At 32.8% G+C, this 16,816-nt stretch overlaps 3 protein-coding genes across 4 annotated transcripts; 2 read left to right on the top strand and 1 right to left on the bottom strand.

The window, feature by feature from the left end:
* Window positions 1–1,052: 1,052 nt before the first annotated feature.
* LOC143917680 (uncharacterized) lies at window positions 1,053–6,275 on the bottom strand. The gene is made up of 8 exons (XM_077439290.1): window positions 5,949–6,275; window positions 5,643–5,780; window positions 5,521–5,557; window positions 5,177–5,246; window positions 4,964–5,096; window positions 4,649–4,879; window positions 2,300–2,442; window positions 1,053–2,223 (listed from the first exon to the last, which is right to left on the bottom strand). Exons 1-8 carry the CDS (start codon window positions 6,156–6,158, stop codon window positions 1,677–1,679), a joined length of 1,509 nt encoding a protein of 502 aa, XP_077295416.1. The 5' UTR covers window positions 6,159–6,275; the 3' UTR covers window positions 1,053–1,676.
* Window positions 6,276–8,467: 2,192 nt separating this feature from the next.
* Window positions 8,468–11,780, top strand: LOC143918384 (uncharacterized). Of its 2 annotated transcripts, none has more exons than XM_077440317.1 (7): window positions 8,468–9,495; window positions 9,563–9,691; window positions 9,757–9,953; window positions 10,033–10,189; window positions 10,706–10,930; window positions 11,008–11,281; window positions 11,365–11,780. In XM_077440317.1, the coding sequence occupies exons 1-7, from the start codon at window positions 9,085–9,087 to the stop codon at window positions 11,607–11,609; spliced, it is 1,638 nt and encodes a 545-aa protein (XP_077296443.1). In that variant the 5' UTR covers window positions 8,468–9,084; the 3' UTR covers window positions 11,610–11,780. The 2 variants fall into 2 exon arrangements, with proteins under 2 accessions (XP_077296443.1, XP_077296526.1); XM_077440400.1 differs by having other exon boundaries at window positions 10,847–10,930; window positions 11,365–11,774.
* Window positions 11,781–12,791: 1,011 nt separating this feature from the next.
* LOC143908921 (uncharacterized) lies at window positions 12,792–15,857 on the top strand. The gene is made up of 6 exons (XM_077430576.1): window positions 12,792–13,139; window positions 13,216–13,453; window positions 13,794–13,890; window positions 13,968–14,135; window positions 14,221–14,389; window positions 14,457–15,857. The coding sequence occupies exons 1-6, from the start codon at window positions 13,008–13,010 to the stop codon at window positions 14,904–14,906; spliced, it is 1,254 nt and encodes a 417-aa protein (XP_077286702.1). The 5' UTR covers window positions 12,792–13,007; the 3' UTR covers window positions 14,907–15,857.
* The last annotated feature ends 959 nt before the right edge of the window (window positions 15,858–16,816 follow it).

The raw sequence follows: 16,816 nt of genomic DNA on the forward strand, positions 1-16,816 counted from the left end.
TCTTAAAGTTCGCAAACATATGCCAAGAATAAATAGAAGCCTTATCAAGTATTCTCTTTCTAATATCATTAAAATTATATATGTATGTATAAGCTTTATTTGAGAGAGAGTTTAAAATATCAATCGTTTTTCTACTCGTCAATTCTACAAAACAGAATTGAAAAGTAGTATTTCAAAAAATTACTTTTACATAAAAATGATCCGAAAAAACAATTCCGCTTTATTCGAAACCTCACTGATCCAAGAAATTCGTTGCTATATTTTCTAAGTAGATCACATTTCTTTGGAAAATAAATCGATCCCATACTAGGACCAACATAATAAATGACAACTTTCAATAAAAGTTTTAACAACAGATCAGTATAAAATGTTTTATTTTAGCATATACATACATACAATGCTTAAATGCGATTACTTAACATATATTATAAAAGTTGAGATCATAGGTTAATTTCTAAACATGTACATAAATTTAAAATTACGTTAAGTTTCCTATATATAACTTATTGCACAGATGTCATAAAATTACAATAGAAACAATAGCTCTAAGACTGTGATATTCAACCGCTTTACAGGTTTTTTTTTTTTATTTTAGCCAAGGACCAATAATGTAATGTTAGAATTTCCAAAGCGTCACATATATTTTTATAATAATATTCTTAGCAACTACCTCCTACCCTTCGAATACTTTATGAACAAAATGTTCCGCTGTAGGCAAAAGTTTTACTAAAATTGAAATTAATTTCATCATGTCATAAAAACAAATTTAAATTAGGAACCCTTTATTTTTATTCGATAGTGGAAAAGTATATTTTGTCATTTGTATGGTAGTATAAGATATAAACATATAATTTTTTATATTAAGTGTTTTCTACATACACATCTTTTTTAAATAATTGACGATTTTTTTTATATATATGTATGTGGGTTTCAATAAATGTCTTAAGTTTATAAAAGAATTTAGAAAAAATCTTACTGAATTTATATTATATTTTATAATTTACTGAATTTATATAAATAAATTGGAAAAATAGCAATGAATTTTTTTTTTTACTTGAAACTTTACTATTCTACTGAAAATTTACGAAATAAATACTCATTTACATATATGTATATTATAAATCTTATCTTCACAAAATCTCATCTTTAATTATTAGATCAAGTTAGAAATGGATTATTTTAAGATATTTCTGTTTTATTGATTCACAGAATGTAATTTATAACTGACAGATTTTCCATTAAACCATCTTATTATACAGAAAGCCTGAAAGTCATCTACCACATTCATACACGATTTAAGATACGATACCTGGATTAATTATAATAAAAATACTTCTATCAGCCTTAGTTCTGATGTATATGAAATGCATGATGGATCATGCAACTTGTTTCAGTATAAACTGACCATTCCTATATTATAGTTAAATACAAAATACTGACCAATCAATCATACAATACAATGTATGTATGTATACAAGGCCAGCAGCGAGTACATTAAAAGTATCATTATGTAAATTTTTTATAACTCAATACTTTAATATTTATAAAATGCACAAGAAATTGTTGATTTTCCAAAATTATGGATGTATTAGTAAATTTTGGATAGCTATATGTAAATAAATTATTTTAATATGCATAATATCTACATACAGTATGTGATAGTGAAACACATATCTTTAATACATAGGATTTATATAGGAACATTGCGTTTTACTAGCTGGTGGAATGCGAAAGAAGCTACTTGGAGACTGTTTTTCAATTAGTTTTTCATATGGACAATTTTGCTTTGGTAATACTTTTACTGGTGATAAGGAATGTATATTTTGCTGTGGAATATAAGAACTATTTACAGGAATGTTTGTAACTAATTGATTCAACGTGGAATCCATATTCTGATTGTGAATTTGATGTGATTGGGGGTCGTTTTGTAAAATTTCTGTCGATTGTTGAATATGTGGAGGAATATTTTGTATTTTAGTTTTCCTTGCTTTAGGAGGGGCTTTTTCACCTGTGTGTGTTTTGTGATGGTTGCGTCTATCTTTCCCTGACATAAATTTCATTGGACAATAATCACAAGAAAACGGTCTTTCTCCTGTATGTGTCCTATTATGGATAATCATGTAAGAACGAGTTTTGAAGCGTTTTTCACAAGTTTTACATGCATGTGGTCGAGCATCGGAGTGAACCCCCATGTGCTTTTGCAAACTGGCGTTAGTGTAAAATCTACAACAAAAAAATTAGATCAAAACATGAAACTTAATCATTTTTTTACATTGTACAACATATACAAATACAATACCTCAATGGACATAAATTACAAGCAAAATTTTTTACACCAGTGTGACGTAACAGATGTAATTTATATTCTGAGGGTTGTCCAAATCGTCTGTTGCACTGTTCACATATATAAGGTTTTTCTCCGGTATGTTGTAAGAGATGAGTCTATAAAGCAAAGAACATCAAAATTTTACAATATAAAAAGCAAATAAGATAATGTAAGTACATACTAGTGATTCTGAAGTCTCGGGACTCGAGACTTTTGTTTGTTCATCAATAAAATTATAGATTTTTTTTTTTTAATAAATATTTGTATGCATAAAGCTATTGTGTACGACAGAAAGCTAAAGTGTTAGTTTACTAAGCAAATATAATCAAAAAGGCATATTTTTTAATACATTTGAGTACTTAAGGAATAGTTTTTAATACGATAACATTCGATTCGATTCAAATATGGCTCATATTCAAGTCAATCAACGATTCGTTCTAAACGTATTCCACCTTGTCTTCACATATAAGTATAATATAAGCTCAATACCAAATTCACTTTTTAAATATTTTTGCATTTTATATTTTGGCTTTTTCTGAACAGTTTAATAATTTTGCGAGAATCCATAAAAGCATCATAGCAGCTAGGTTTCAAACTCACTACAGTATTCGTATATTTAGAATTATCAATTTAGCAGTCACTTTCTTCAATGGAATCTTAGTTGGAATAATTAGTCATCGTCAGTATGACATCAATATTTTTTCTGGTATGATACTTCTATTACAGCTAGATGCATATGCAATAAAAATCAAGCACATTTATGCAAAGTTCATTGTCAACTGGACTTTCACGCCCAAATATTTTCAGCGCGAACGGTTACTTAAGACGGTTGTCTTAGGTATATAATACCCAGGGCCGGCGCGTGGCCTGTGCAAGCGGTGCTTGGCACAGAGGCGCGAGACCAAAAGGCGCCAAACTATGTAGCTCAAAAAAGAAAGCGACAATTGTCTGGTTAGCAAAATAAAAAAAAAAACGAGAAAAGAGGTTGAAGGAGCAAATTAAAAACCAAAAAACGCTACATAAATTGTAGGGCGAGTGCGAGAATGAAGTTATAATCGACGAGCGGTCTGGTGCTGGAAATGTAACAGAACAGAATGAAATGTCTGAAAGTGTAACTGAACAGGATGAAATGTTTGAAAGTTAATAAGACATTTCAATAAATGCAGTGGAGACTACAAACAGCAATGATTTTGATAATATAACGAATTGACCGGAAGAATTACAGAATAATCAAATTGATGCAGATTTAACTGACGATTTCACACCAAATTCAAATATTCGGATCCGAAATAGAAAGAATTTCTTTGACGAGGAGCAATCATCATCCCATGAGCCCACTGATGCAAAAATGAAATGCAAAACCAAATTTTGCGACATTTTGTTCACAACAGCAATTGCATCAATAAAAAAGCGTTTTGAATCATTTAATAGCATCTTTAGAACCATTCGAATTTTTATATAACATTGAAGAGTGTGATAAAATGGAGGACAAACAACTGAAAGAAAAATGTAGATCATTAGAAAAAGCATTAAGTGACAAAGAAACGAAGGATATAGAAGCAGAAGTTGAAATTGTTCTCTCGAAAAATTGAAGAAAGTACACCAGAGATGGTTACGAAGTGGATATATGTATGTATAACAATAACCTAGAGGAACTCTTTCCAAATATACTAATAGCACTGAGAATACTTCTGACTTTGCCAGTTTCAGTTGCTAGGGGAGAGAGAACCTTTTCAAAGCTTAAACTAATCAAGAATTATTTGCGATCTACATACAATGAGTGAAGAAAAATTAAATGGTTTAGCAATTATATTGATTGAAAATAATATTGCTCAATCCCTTAGCATCAATGTCCTGCAGCAGGATTTTGCTAAAATGAAAGCGAGACGAAAACATTTTAGCAAAACTTAAATAAATGTACGATTTTGGTAAGTAAGTTTATAATTACTATAATTTTTTAGGGTTTTTGTCAAAAACGGATTTGTTTTTAGAAATAGGCGCCAAAAATTGAACCAACCAACCGCAGATACAAGAAAAATATGACGCGCCAGCCCTGATAATACCTCTTTATATAAAATGAAAAACAGTTGTTTTAGGAGTTTCAACCATAAGAACATTATTTTCAACAATTTAAACGTAAAATATATAACACACATTTTGAATTAGAAAGTCCCTCAAGTTTTTTATTAAAAGTCTTGGGACTTGAACTAAAACACCAGAAATTCCAGAGAACCAAGTCCCGGGACGCCTCGTCGCAGAATCACTCATACATACCATACATATATGTAATATCAAATTTTAAAAATACAAAAAATATTTTACATTTAAATTGGTCAATTGAACAAATTTTTTTCCACACTGGTGACAAACGTATTTTTTAATTCCAGCATGTGCCCTCTCATGATTTTTTAATACATTGAGATAAGCAAAAGCCTTTCCGCAAGTTTTGCATTCATATTTCCGTTCTCCTGAATGAACTCTCAAATGACTTTTTAAATTCTTTTCCGTAGTAAATTTTTTATCACAATGACTACAACAAATCGTTGAGTCCGGCTGAAATATAAATTAAACAAACACTTAAATAAATGAATACTTAAAATAATTGATCAGTGATACAAAATATTTTGGAAAATTAACCTTCATTCCAAAGTGTTTTCGCATGTGTGCTTCAAGCTTAACATATTTATAAAAGGATTTATCACATTTTTGACAGTATAACAAAGAACTTGACCGTTTATTGGATTGTTTATATTTCTTTTTTTGTTTTTTTCTAGAATATGTCCATATGGTATAAATCATTAAAGACAATCATAAAGAAAATTTTATTTGTGCAAAATCAAATCTACTTACATTTTAGAAGAATTGCCATCTTTTGAATTAGAATTAATATTCAGATATTTGTCTCCTTTTTTATCACAGTCTGTAAAAATTAAAACTCAATTAAATTTCTTACATTTTCACACAAGAAATGCTAGCTGGAAAGCAAAGGTACAATAAAACTTCTCAGAGCTAGTAAGCTTAAAACTACGACGTTATTTTGATTCTTCAATAATGTTTGTATAACCCTATTGCCATAACAATTGACAAAAATACATTGCTATAACAATAGCGAAATCTCTTCTAATGCAAAAATGGTTTCTAGCTCATTTTAAGTTGCAGCTCTGAGAATTTAAAATTAATAAATTTTTGTTAACCTTTGTGCTTTATTACACCAGTCTTCAATTCTTCATCCTTAAATTGTACAGAAATATAAATATTATTACACTGTCGAGTTTCAAATTAATTATTTTAAGACTGAATATAATATTCGACAAACCTGCGTTGATCGTGGTTTTATATGTTGTTTAAGCATTGCGTCTGATCGCACGCATTGTTGTTTAAAATAAGACAATCTATTGAGAAGATCGTAGCAATCATGGCACAAAACGTTTGGTAGACCATCATCTATTACTACCTAAAAAAATGTAAAAGTCAAGTATCGAAAGTATTCATATTGTATTATTTACGATTTAGCAAAATCTAGATATTTTCTTTTAGTGTTAGTCAGAATGCAAGAAATTGGTTAGCTAAATTTTCAACATTTAATGCATTTGTATGCTAGCAGGAGAATTAAGAAGTAAACCTCAAGTGAGGTGCAATAAAAGTAAAGCTGTTCTGGAAGTGGGCGATGATGGTCGGCAAGACAGAGACAGGCTCGGCATCGTCCTTCCACTTCCACTTCCACTTCCGCTTCCGCTTCCGCTTCCACTTCCGCCCCTTCCAAACCCATCGTCCCCGCGACTGAAACTGCGACTGCAACTGCAGAGCCGCATTCGTAGGCCCCGAAACTCATCGCTCATCACTCTTCCGATGACACTCCGACCGGATCCCCGATCTTCATGTAAACACTGGACCTAACAATCATATTGCTGACCATTTTGATGTTTCGTCTGATTTTTATTTTTAAATGCTTTTTATTATTACGAAATTATGTTCACAATACATCTTATATCTATTTTAATAGCTACTGATCTACTGATCATTTTCTATTTTACAATTTTATTTTATTTGGTTAGTAATCATAGTATTATATTATTCTAATGTTAATGTACAGCATAATAGGAAAAGAGCTCAAAAACCTATTTACAATTCTTATAAATGCTCATAATACATCTAATACATAATGTTAATTAAATACTCTCTAAAGTCGATGACCTAAAGCAGATTGTGTTTGGGTAATCTGTGTTTATACCTGAAGGGTATAGACATTTTGTTGTAATCAACGAGACTTCACAATTAGTGTGTTAGTATGGTTATTAGTGATTCTGTCATAGAATCTACTGGTTAGTTTGTTAGTAATGTCTATAACAAACGGAATATTATATATGGCATGCAGTTTTTTCAAGTTAGTATATATGTGTGTATTATAAATTATTTTTATGATGTTTCGTCTGAATTTCTGGTTATCTACGAGGAAATGCTAAAATTCATAGCGATGCATACAGCATAATCATTGCCAAATTTTAGTGGGGGTTACTTTGTACCTCATGCTCATGCTGTGCGTGTGATTTTTGAGGTATCGCTCCTCGAGGGTTAGCATACCCAGGGTCTGAAATCTCTCCGGCACGAAATTGAAATTTCACTAAATTTCGTGCGTAGTTTCATTCCCGATACGCACGCCATTTTTGTTCGATGTGGAGAAAACTCTATATAATATAATGTGATTGTTTTTGTCTCTTATTTTTCAACCTAATTATATACTATATGTATGTACATACGTACATTATTATACATATTTTGAATTCATCCTCATTGTGTAATTGATCTATGCCAATAGGGCTAGAAGACTGCCGTCTTTTTCCATCTTTTGAACGTCAGTGGTACTTCAACCTATTTGCCTAATTAAATTCTCTAACCTATTCAAATTCTCTTATTCTTGTATATTTTTTTTCAATGTGTAAACAATAAAACAAAATTATATGATTAAAACCAATAAATTTTTCGCTGTCACCATTAACAGGTGGGAAGCTTTTAAGGAAAATTCACCATCAGTTACTTTAAACAGATTGTGCACTGCTTGTTGGTCATCCAGATTAAACTATTAATGCACTTCGATATATAGGTACATATACCGATACGTAAAAAAGGTATAAATTATTAATTTCGAAAGTTATTTTGCTATATATATGGGGGGGGGGGCGCCTTAAAATATTTTGCGGTGGGGGGCACCAGGAATTCACGCTACGCCATTGATTTATAGAGATGTACCGCGTAAAATTGACAACAATTATTTATTCGTAAGAGCCCTTCTATTCTTATTACATCTCTCTGCTCACGGTCCCTCCCTATTTTTTACAAACCTCTTTTTAGTTGATTTACAAGGCCTCTTCTTGGGTTCATTACAAGGTTTTTCTTAGTTTCACTTCATTCGCTATTTTCATCTGCCGATATTTTCCTCAAATGATTGTACCAGAGTTTGTACTCAAACGTTTGTCCACGAGTGTCATATTCGGTAATTGGACTGTAGGAATCTCGCCGTCGTCATCGTCATCGAAACCTTCGAGAATATTCCGCAACAACAAAATACATCGAGCGGAACAGCGCCAAGCATTCCAGAAAATACTACGCCTCGACGAAAGCAAATTCCCCTTGTACGCATCAATAACTAAATGCTCGTACAACCACTTCCATCAAGCATTCCAGAAAATACTACGCCTCGACAAAAGTGCATTCCTTTCGTACGCATCAACAAACTAAATGCTCGTACGACCACTTCCACCAAGCATTCCAGAAAATTCGACGCCTCGACGAAAGCAAATTCCTTTCGTACGCATCAACAAACTAAATGCTCGTACAACCACTTCCACCAAGCATTCCAGAAAATTCGACGCCTCGACGAAAGCAAATTCCTTTCGTACGCATCAACAAACTAAATGCTCGTACAACCACTTCCACCAAGCATTCCAGAAAATTCGACGCCTCGACGAAAGCAAATTCCTTTCGTACGCATCAACAAACTAAATGCTCGTACAACCACTTCCACCAAGCATTCCAGAAAATTCGACGCCTCGACGAAAGCAAATTCCTTTCGTACGCATCAATAACCACTTCCACCAAGCATTCCAGAAACACTATAAAAGGAGGTACAACCCAAACAACGCCAGTCGACCCACAGCAGCAAGCGTCGACACACAACAGCAGACCAGTCAACATACAGCTCCTGACCAGCCACCACTACACTACGCGAACATGATCATCCAACAGCGCTGTCAACACACATCGCTACCCCGCCTACATTGGTACTACCCCGACGTGATCTACGCAACCTTCTGATCATTCAACAGCGCTGTCAACACACTTACCTACCCCGCCTACATTGGTGACCCCATCTTTGAACCACACAACAGTGTTTCGTTAGGCCGGGATACGGTCAACACATCGTACCCCGCCTACAGGACTATTCGTCACATTGGGGTGGTCACAAAGACAATTTTTGCCATGAAAATCGCGAATACACAATATTTGGCACTCAAGTTCTCGTTACTATGATAGTTATCGTTAGTATGATGGACTTTTCGGCTGCCAGATGTTCCGTTATAGAGATTTTAGTGACTTTGTGACGAGTAATTTGTGACCAGTAATCACCGAACCGTCATATTCATATATATGCATGTATGCATGTACTTTACATATACGCTAGATTTGTAAGCGAGTGTGGGTGCAGAATCCCTAAAAGCTAGTGTTGTGTGTTCGCTTGTTGCGTACGGTCGTGGCGTCCCATGGAATTCTATCGCGGGGAAACTGCGGTGACGGGGGCGCAGGGGCAGGGGCAGGGGCGGGGGCGGGGGCAGGCCACGCTCCCGGCTCCGGCTCCGGCTCCTCTCCTGCACGCTCACCATCATCCACATACCCTAATCCATCACCATAACGTTCAGATACAGCAACATAATCATACCCATTCCCATCCCCACCATCATCAGCAACCTCTACATCAACAACCCCAGCAACAGTCGCAACAACAGCACCAACAACAACAACAACAACAGCAGCATCAGCAGCAACAGCAACAACAACCAACCCCTCTCGAGTTGGGAACGGTGTGTCGAGCTTGTTTGGCTCCCGGTGACCAATTATTAAATATATTCACTACCTGTTCGGCCCAGGTTTTCCTATACTGCACATCAGTACAGGTAGACGTTACATTATTGCCAAGGTGTCAACAATTTCCACTATAGCTTACAGGCTTATTTGTTCCAGATTTCTGAATCGGACGGTCTTCCAAGTTTATTGTGTCAACCCTGTTTAGATCTTCTCAATAGGCTGTATTATTTTAAGCAACTTGTTATCAGATCGGATGCAACTTTAAAACACTATGGTCAAATGCAGGTATACTGAATATCAAGTGTTATTATTATTTTTTTTGTTATACTTATCTTTTAACAACCCAATAGGTTAAGAAAGAAAGTGCACAGGAGTTTGTTTCTGAACCGCCGTGTATGCCTACCAATAATTTGGAAAGTTTGCAACGAGAAACTGCCTCGTCTAATTCTGCCATTCCTATAAAATCTCCAGCTTCTTTACCCGATCTTCATTCGGACGTCGAAGATGCGTTTAGCAATGATGATTACGAACCAAAAAAGTTAAAAAAGTATTTTGATTTGTCTCAATAATATCATGCTTGGTGAAAATTATACGAATGCATTTACATTATGTGACAATTTTATTAGATCACAAAAGTCGTTGAAGAAAAAAAAGAAAAAAGCGAAGGATAAAAGAGATAAATCAGTTAAAAAGGAAAAATCTCTTAAATGTCCCAAGTGTGATAAAGGATTCCACAAATACGATAAACTGGAAGCACATATGAGAAGTCACTATGGATTAAAGGTATATAATATACATATAGTGTATGCGTACTGTATTGAATTTTCAATTCAAATTGAACAATTACGATTAAATTTGACCTATTTTTGACCCATGGAGTTTGTGAACTATAATAATAATTTTTTTACATAAAATCTAAATCTGTATACCAATTTATAACTCTATTAATTCTATCTAAATAATTTTTTTACTTAATCTGTGTACGAAATATAAATGGATGGAATTATTATAATTTTTTGGTTCATTAGAAAATGTTGGATTTTTTCATAAAACTGTGGATTTTTATTTATTATGGTCTATGATTCATACTTGTTTTATACAATTTTGTTCATATTTTTATTAATATTTTCGAATTAGAATATATGTAAATATAAGCAAGTACATATGTGTATGTATGTATATCTTGCAAAATGAATAGAATAAAATGGGGCTCCATTATTTTCTTATGTATCTGAGAATTTTGTTACCAAGTTCGGCTATATACTCCTTAGTTACCACATTGGCAAGTATTGTTTTTAGCCGGACATAAGGTGCGGGGATTGTAACAAGAAGTTCACAAGCTTTAATAATCTGAACAGTCATATGCGTGTCCATACGGGCATTCGTAAATACAAGTGTAAGACTTGCAATAAAGATTTTGCTTATCTAAATGTGCTTAAGAGTCACGAGAGGGCGCACGCTGGAATCAAGAAGTATGTTTGCCATGAATGTGGGGCAAAATTTGTTCAACCTGCTAATTTGAAGGTATGCGAGTAAAAAATTATATTTGTAGTCCAAATGCATACGCTTAAATATTTATTATGTTTTCGTGTCATTTTCAGACCCACCTTCTACAACACACTGGGGATAAATTATATGCATGCAACCAATGTGGAAAGAAATTCATTCAACCTGGAAACCTAAAAATTCATCTTATAAGACACACCGGTGTAAAAAATATTCCATGCACTTTGTGTGATATGCATTTTTACGTAAAAGGAGATTTAGATAAGCATATGAGATCTCATTCTGACAAGAAACCATATGCTTGCAAAGTTTGTGATAAAGCGTTTAAAACTCAAAGTTTTCTCCTTGTGCACAACCGAACACATACGGGTTGGATTTGCAAATAAGTTGATTGATAATATGTAAATTAATTACTCATAAATAATCTAACTTAAATGTTTTTATTGTTTTAGGAGAACGTCCTTTCGCTTGTGATTATTGTCCGATGAAGTTTATGGCACAAAAAGATTTAAAAAATCATAGAATGACACACACGGGAGAAAAACCTCACAAATGCCAACTGTGTAGTCAAGCGTTTATTCAAAAATGTGCGCTAAATAGACACATGAAAACCCACGAAAAGGCTTCGTATGTACCGCATCCCCCACCGATCCCTATAATTCCTTCCCAAGTGCCACCAAACTACATGCCCACATAAGCACTGTGATTTTGACAATATTGTACATATTTTAGTATTAATCAGATGAAACGAGAGAGAAACATATATATTGAGGCTGATATGTTATTTTATACCTTTTTGGAATGTGTGAATTTAAAAGAGATTGTAGTATTTAAATTGAATAAAGGAATTTTATTTTGAAAATTAAATTAATTACTTATATTTTTTAAATCAACGATTTAAAAAAAACTAAACAGACCAATACATGAAAAAAAAGCAGAGCTGTGGAGTGGCAGCTTAATCGCTGGAGTCAGTCATTAAAAATTCAAGCGTTTATTTTTATTTTACTTTAATAACATCATATGACTATTGAATCACTAACAGAGCTATAGCTATAGAACAATACGCAACGTATGCAAATTTGAATAACTGTTTCTATTTTTGTCTTTTTCTAATGCTAAAGTCAAATTGTGGAGAGGTCTGGTTTAATTATATATAATATTTGTCTGATTTATTGTAATAGAGATGATATTAGACAAATCTATTACGACGAATGCTTACATTTAATTAAATAGTTCATGTATGTACTCGTACATAAAAAATATTAAATTAAAAAAAGGCAAAGTATCAAACCAATCGGAAGAATATAGGAATTTCGACTAATTCGTAAAAATATAATTTTGTATTTTTATAATCCAAGTCAAATTATAGGAAGATATCTAAGTCGGCATTTTTTTTAAAAACGACTCCACAGCCTTGGAAATTAGCAACAGGCTTCCACCAATTGTGAATTAACTAAGCGTTTGCTTTCGTTTTTTTTAATTTTTTAACAAATTTCTCGAATTAAGTAATAGAATGTTGGGTTCGGTGATTACTAGTCAAATGTGAACCGGTCACACGTGATCACCCGTCACACTAAAACTGGTCACACCCTAAAATCTGTCAACCAGTTTTCTCGTGACCGATTTTAGGGTGTGACGGGTGGTCACATGTGACTGGTTCGGTTCGGTGATTACTGGTCACAAAGTCACTAAAATCTCTATAACGGAACATCTGGCAGCCGAAAAGTCCATCATACTAACGAGAACTTGAGTGCCAAATATTGTGTATTCGCGATTTTCATGGCAAAAATTGTCTTTGTGACCACCCCAATGTGACGAATAGTCCAATTACCGGAATAATCACCGAACCGCGAAAATCATTACCTACGGGTGGCAAGCCTCCTGTTGTTACGACAACGATTAAGTTGGTAGCTCTGGCTGTCAAATTCGATTATGGTTCTGGAAAATATTTCAGTGAATCAAATATCAAAAAATTCAATTGCAGAAATGATAAAAAATAATAGAAACCGGGCAAATAAAAAAGATTGAGACTTGGAGAGTGTATTGTGTACATTATGATAAGGGGTGGAAATAACGTTTAGAACAAAGTGTCAAAATGCAGACACAGCCAGAAGGAGTAGAATCAGCTCAAGCTCTCTGTCGAGCTTGTCTGAGATTTAGCCAAGATATAATAAGCCTTAAGATTCCCGCCACTGCCGCCACCTTCGCCTTTTGCACCTCTCTACAAGTACTTACTATTCATAAATTAATTATCTATCAATGTTGAATTTAACTTTTTTTAAATTATACACTATTTGTTCTAGGTTACTGAGAGTGAATCACTCCCGAAAACAATGTGTAATATGTGTTTTGATCTTTTAAATAAATTTTCCGATTTCAAATTATTGTGTATTAAATCCGATTTTACACTGAGAAACTGTGAAACTTTCAATGGGAATAAATATGATGACATCAAAGTTGAGTTGCTTGATTCTTTTGATTCAAATTCTAAACTTAAATTAGACGAATTCGAGAGTATTTTGAAGAAGTCCGATAACTCTGGTAAGCATTAAAATCTCGCTATAATTTCACTTTACCTATTTATTTTTCATTTTACTGAATTAAGAAAAGAATTTTACTCGAAATTAGACTATATATCAGAGCTGCGGAATCATTAACCTCTCCACCGCTTGATCTGCACTCTGACTCTGAATTTAATAATAATAATAACAACACATTAGTTATATTATTGAGTAATAACAAAATGATTAAAAACATTTATGACTCAAACTCCTAACTAATTTATTTATAAAACATATAATAGTAGTTGGCAAAAAGGTCAATAGTTTGGAATACTAGCATGTAATTTTTTAATAAATATAATTATTTAATGGCTTTGAAGATGAAGAAGTACTGAATGAGACCAATTTCATTCCTGATTTTGATGTTGGTAGAAAAATTGACTCGGTCTTTGAAATTCCTAAATCCATGATCAAAAAGTAAGAAAACAAATATGTATTAAATTATGTTGTTTGAATAATTCATCAATTATTTTATTGACAAATTTTAATTTTAGCAATAAAAAAAGAAAATCCAAAGACAGGCGATTAAAATCAATGGAAAAGAAATGTATGAAAAAGAAAAATAAAAATAGGTATACTTGTTCTGTTTGCAATAAGAAATTTGGTCGAGCAGAAAGGTTTGAAGCTCACAAACTGACTCATCATGAGGTATCATTTCAGAGGTAAATATTCGTTTCTGTATCTTTAGGAAGAAATTGTTCGTAAAATATGTAAAAATAAATTCAAAACGTGGAACTTACTTTACAGTCATCAATCCATACATATAAATAAATTCAAATCTTTAGAATGTGTCACATGTGGAAAAAAATACAAAACGACTGCGACCCTTAGAAACCATCAGAAAATTCACAGAGAAAGAAAAGATTATGTCTGCCATATTTGTGGGGGTTCTTTCAGATCAAGCGCTGGATTGCAAGTACGAGTTATACATATTTTAAACATTTCTAATATGGGAACTTTTTTGATTTCTATTCCGTTTTCAGAGTCATGTTGATACACATCAAGAAAACCGGGAAAAAAACCACGAGTGCAAGATTTGCGGGAAAAAATTTGTCACCAGCAACTATCTAACATCTCATATGTTCAGGCACAAAGAGAGGCGTTTTGTTTGCCAGCATTGTCGTTTTCCTTTCTTCACTAAGACAGATCTTGCACGTCACATGCTGATCCACAAAGGAATAAAACCGTATGTTTGTGACATTTGCAACAAAGCGTATTCGACAAAGTCTTTTCTGGTAGAGCACGGAAGAATGCATTCGGGAGAAAGACCTTTCGCGTGTGATTATTGCACGATGAAATTCATTTCAAAAAGAAGACTGATTGACCATACGAGAACTCACACTGGCGAGAAACCACATAAATGCGACAAATGCAACCAAGCATTCATTCAACGGGGTTCACTCACTAGACATTTGAAAGTTCATGAAAAATGACGTAGCACCGAAGAGGCAACTGCACCAGCAACCTCCCCGGACTTAGCTCTCGGTCAATATATTCCTTATGAACCACTAGAAAATAATCAAAATTTCTGATCTCACTGAAGTATATTTATATTGACGTCTGATGTTCTACATGTGTACTTTATACAGCATGTACGGACGGCAAGCCACTGATATTTAGTACATTGTGTATATATAAAATGTAAACGACATATTATTTCAATGATTATACATATAGATAGTTGAACTGATACATAATTGAACTGTTAACATTTAAGACATTATTGAATTTGAATGCGAATATTATTTTATTGTTGTAATCCTCCGCAATACTAGTACATATGTATGTAAATGTCAATAAATATACAAAAATTCCTTATTGTTTGAGTACATACATACATATATCGAAAGAGTTGATATGCCAAATAAGTATATATTGTATTCCATTTTCATATAAAACGTTTCCATGACGACAAATTAATATTCCGGGTAAAAAGGTATATGAATTCATCTATTACTTTATTTTATTTTAAAAGGAAAACCAAGTCTTAAATCAAAAACAGAACAAATAATAAAATACATTGCAAAAGACCAATTAAAGGTTTCCGCTGGTAGTAATAAACTAAAGGGTAAACATACATGTAGTCATACATAAAATTTTGAAATTAACATAAGAAAAAACAGAAATTGAATGTGAGTAATAAATTTCAGTTAGTAAGATTATTTAAAAAATGATTTAACTATTACTCGCCTTGCTTGCCCATGCGTATTATCAAAAATATCAAGGTTATGGTCTCTCGCTAATCGAATAAAGGTTTTATTTGCTCGCCACAGAAAAGAGTTTTGTTTATCTGGCCATTCTTTCTCGGGTTGTTCATTTTAATAAGTATAGAATTACCTTTCTTAATCAATTGTTTCAAAAATATATATTATAGAAACAAATTATAATATTTTATTTTATTTTAATACACAAACATACCAGTGTCTTTACAGGTTACCCCAATATGAAACTGTGGCCTAAATATACGCTGAAAACATTTTGTATAAACATACACGCAAGAAAAAAACGATAAAAATTGAAAAATTAAAAAATTTAATAGTTTAAATTGAACTAAAAGTAAAAAACAATAAAAAGGGGCTGACAGTATTTTAATATGCATAGATGGTCAGTATTTTTATTATTTGTCCGGTATGACCAGTATTTTTATTTTTTGATTAGTATGTTCTTTTCACAAAAACATGGGACAAGTCAGGTAGCAATACTAGGAATTTTATAAAATTCTTTATTACATACTATTTTTACTATCGTATATTTTCTTTCTTTACATGCCTTCTTTTATAATATATATTTTTTTTATTCAATGTTCTATTGTATCTCTACATCTTTCTTTCATCATATCTTTAATTAATTTATATACCCCTAATATAATATAGTCTGCCCTTTTGATTTTTGTATGTCGTCGATTTTATATGCTAAAACAATCAATTCACAATGTTAAAATATATTTATATATATATACTCGAGAAACAAAAAAAGTCGAGAAATCACAACCTCTAAATCAGCAAAATCTGGCCATCGGCAATTAACGTCTGTTCATACCTAGTCATCACTGGTCACCGGAGCCTGAGGGGGCCGTGTATTGTTCAAAGGTTGTAAATGCATTGTTAAAGGTTTGCCGAACAATGGATAGCACTGTGACTATCCTACCTCTAGGCATCACATATCAGCAGCAGCAAGCAACCTGCAAGTATGGACAGTATTCTTTGATACATTATATGTGGATTCGTTCATATAGAATGTACCTAAGAATACTGTCCAAACATGCTGCAAATACATTACGACTAGGTATGAACATACCTCTAAGTGCATGTAGACATTATTGCATTAAAAATCGATGCAAATA

Source organism: Arctopsyche grandis, chromosome 1, assembly GCF_051622035.1.
Source record: "Arctopsyche grandis isolate Sample6627 chromosome 1, ASM5162203v2, whole genome shotgun sequence".
NCBI lineage: Eukaryota > Metazoa > Arthropoda > Insecta > Trichoptera > Hydropsychidae > Arctopsyche > Arctopsyche grandis.

Bases quoted from the DNA above. Each gene is read 5' to 3' on its own strand.
- LOC143917680 (XM_077439290.1), bottom strand. From the start codon at position 6,158: ATGAGTTTCGGGGCCTACGAATGCGGCTCTGCAGTTGCAGTCGCAGTT. The intron at 5,097-5,176 runs GTAAGTAGATTT...GACATATTCTAG, and splicing joins GATGGCAATTCTTCTAAAAT to AAAAAAACAAAAAAAGAAAT. The intron at 2,443-4,648 runs GTAAAATATTTT...TTTGCTTTATAG, and splicing joins TTCAATTGACCAATTTAAAT to ACTCATCTCTTACAACATAC.
- LOC143908921 (XM_077430576.1), top strand. From the start codon at position 13,008: ATGCAGACACAGCCAGAAGGAGTAGAATCAGCTCAAGCTCTCTGTCGA. The intron at 13,140-13,215 runs GTACTTACTATT...TATTTGTTCTAG, and splicing joins CCTTTTGCACCTCTCTACAA to GTTACTGAGAGTGAATCACT. The intron at 14,390-14,456 runs GTACGAGTTATA...TTCCGTTTTCAG, and splicing joins GATCAAGCGCTGGATTGCAA to AGTCATGTTGATACACATCA.
- LOC143918384 (XM_077440317.1), top strand. From the start codon at position 9,085: ATGGAATTCTATCGCGGGGAAACTGCGGTGACGGGGGCGCAGGGGCAG. The intron at 9,692-9,756 runs GTATACTGAATA...ACAACCCAATAG, and splicing joins AACACTATGGTCAAATGCAG to GTTAAGAAAGAAAGTGCACA. The intron at 9,954-10,032 runs GTATTTTGATTT...CAATTTTATTAG, and splicing joins GAACCAAAAAAGTTAAAAAA to ATCACAAAAGTCGTTGAAGA.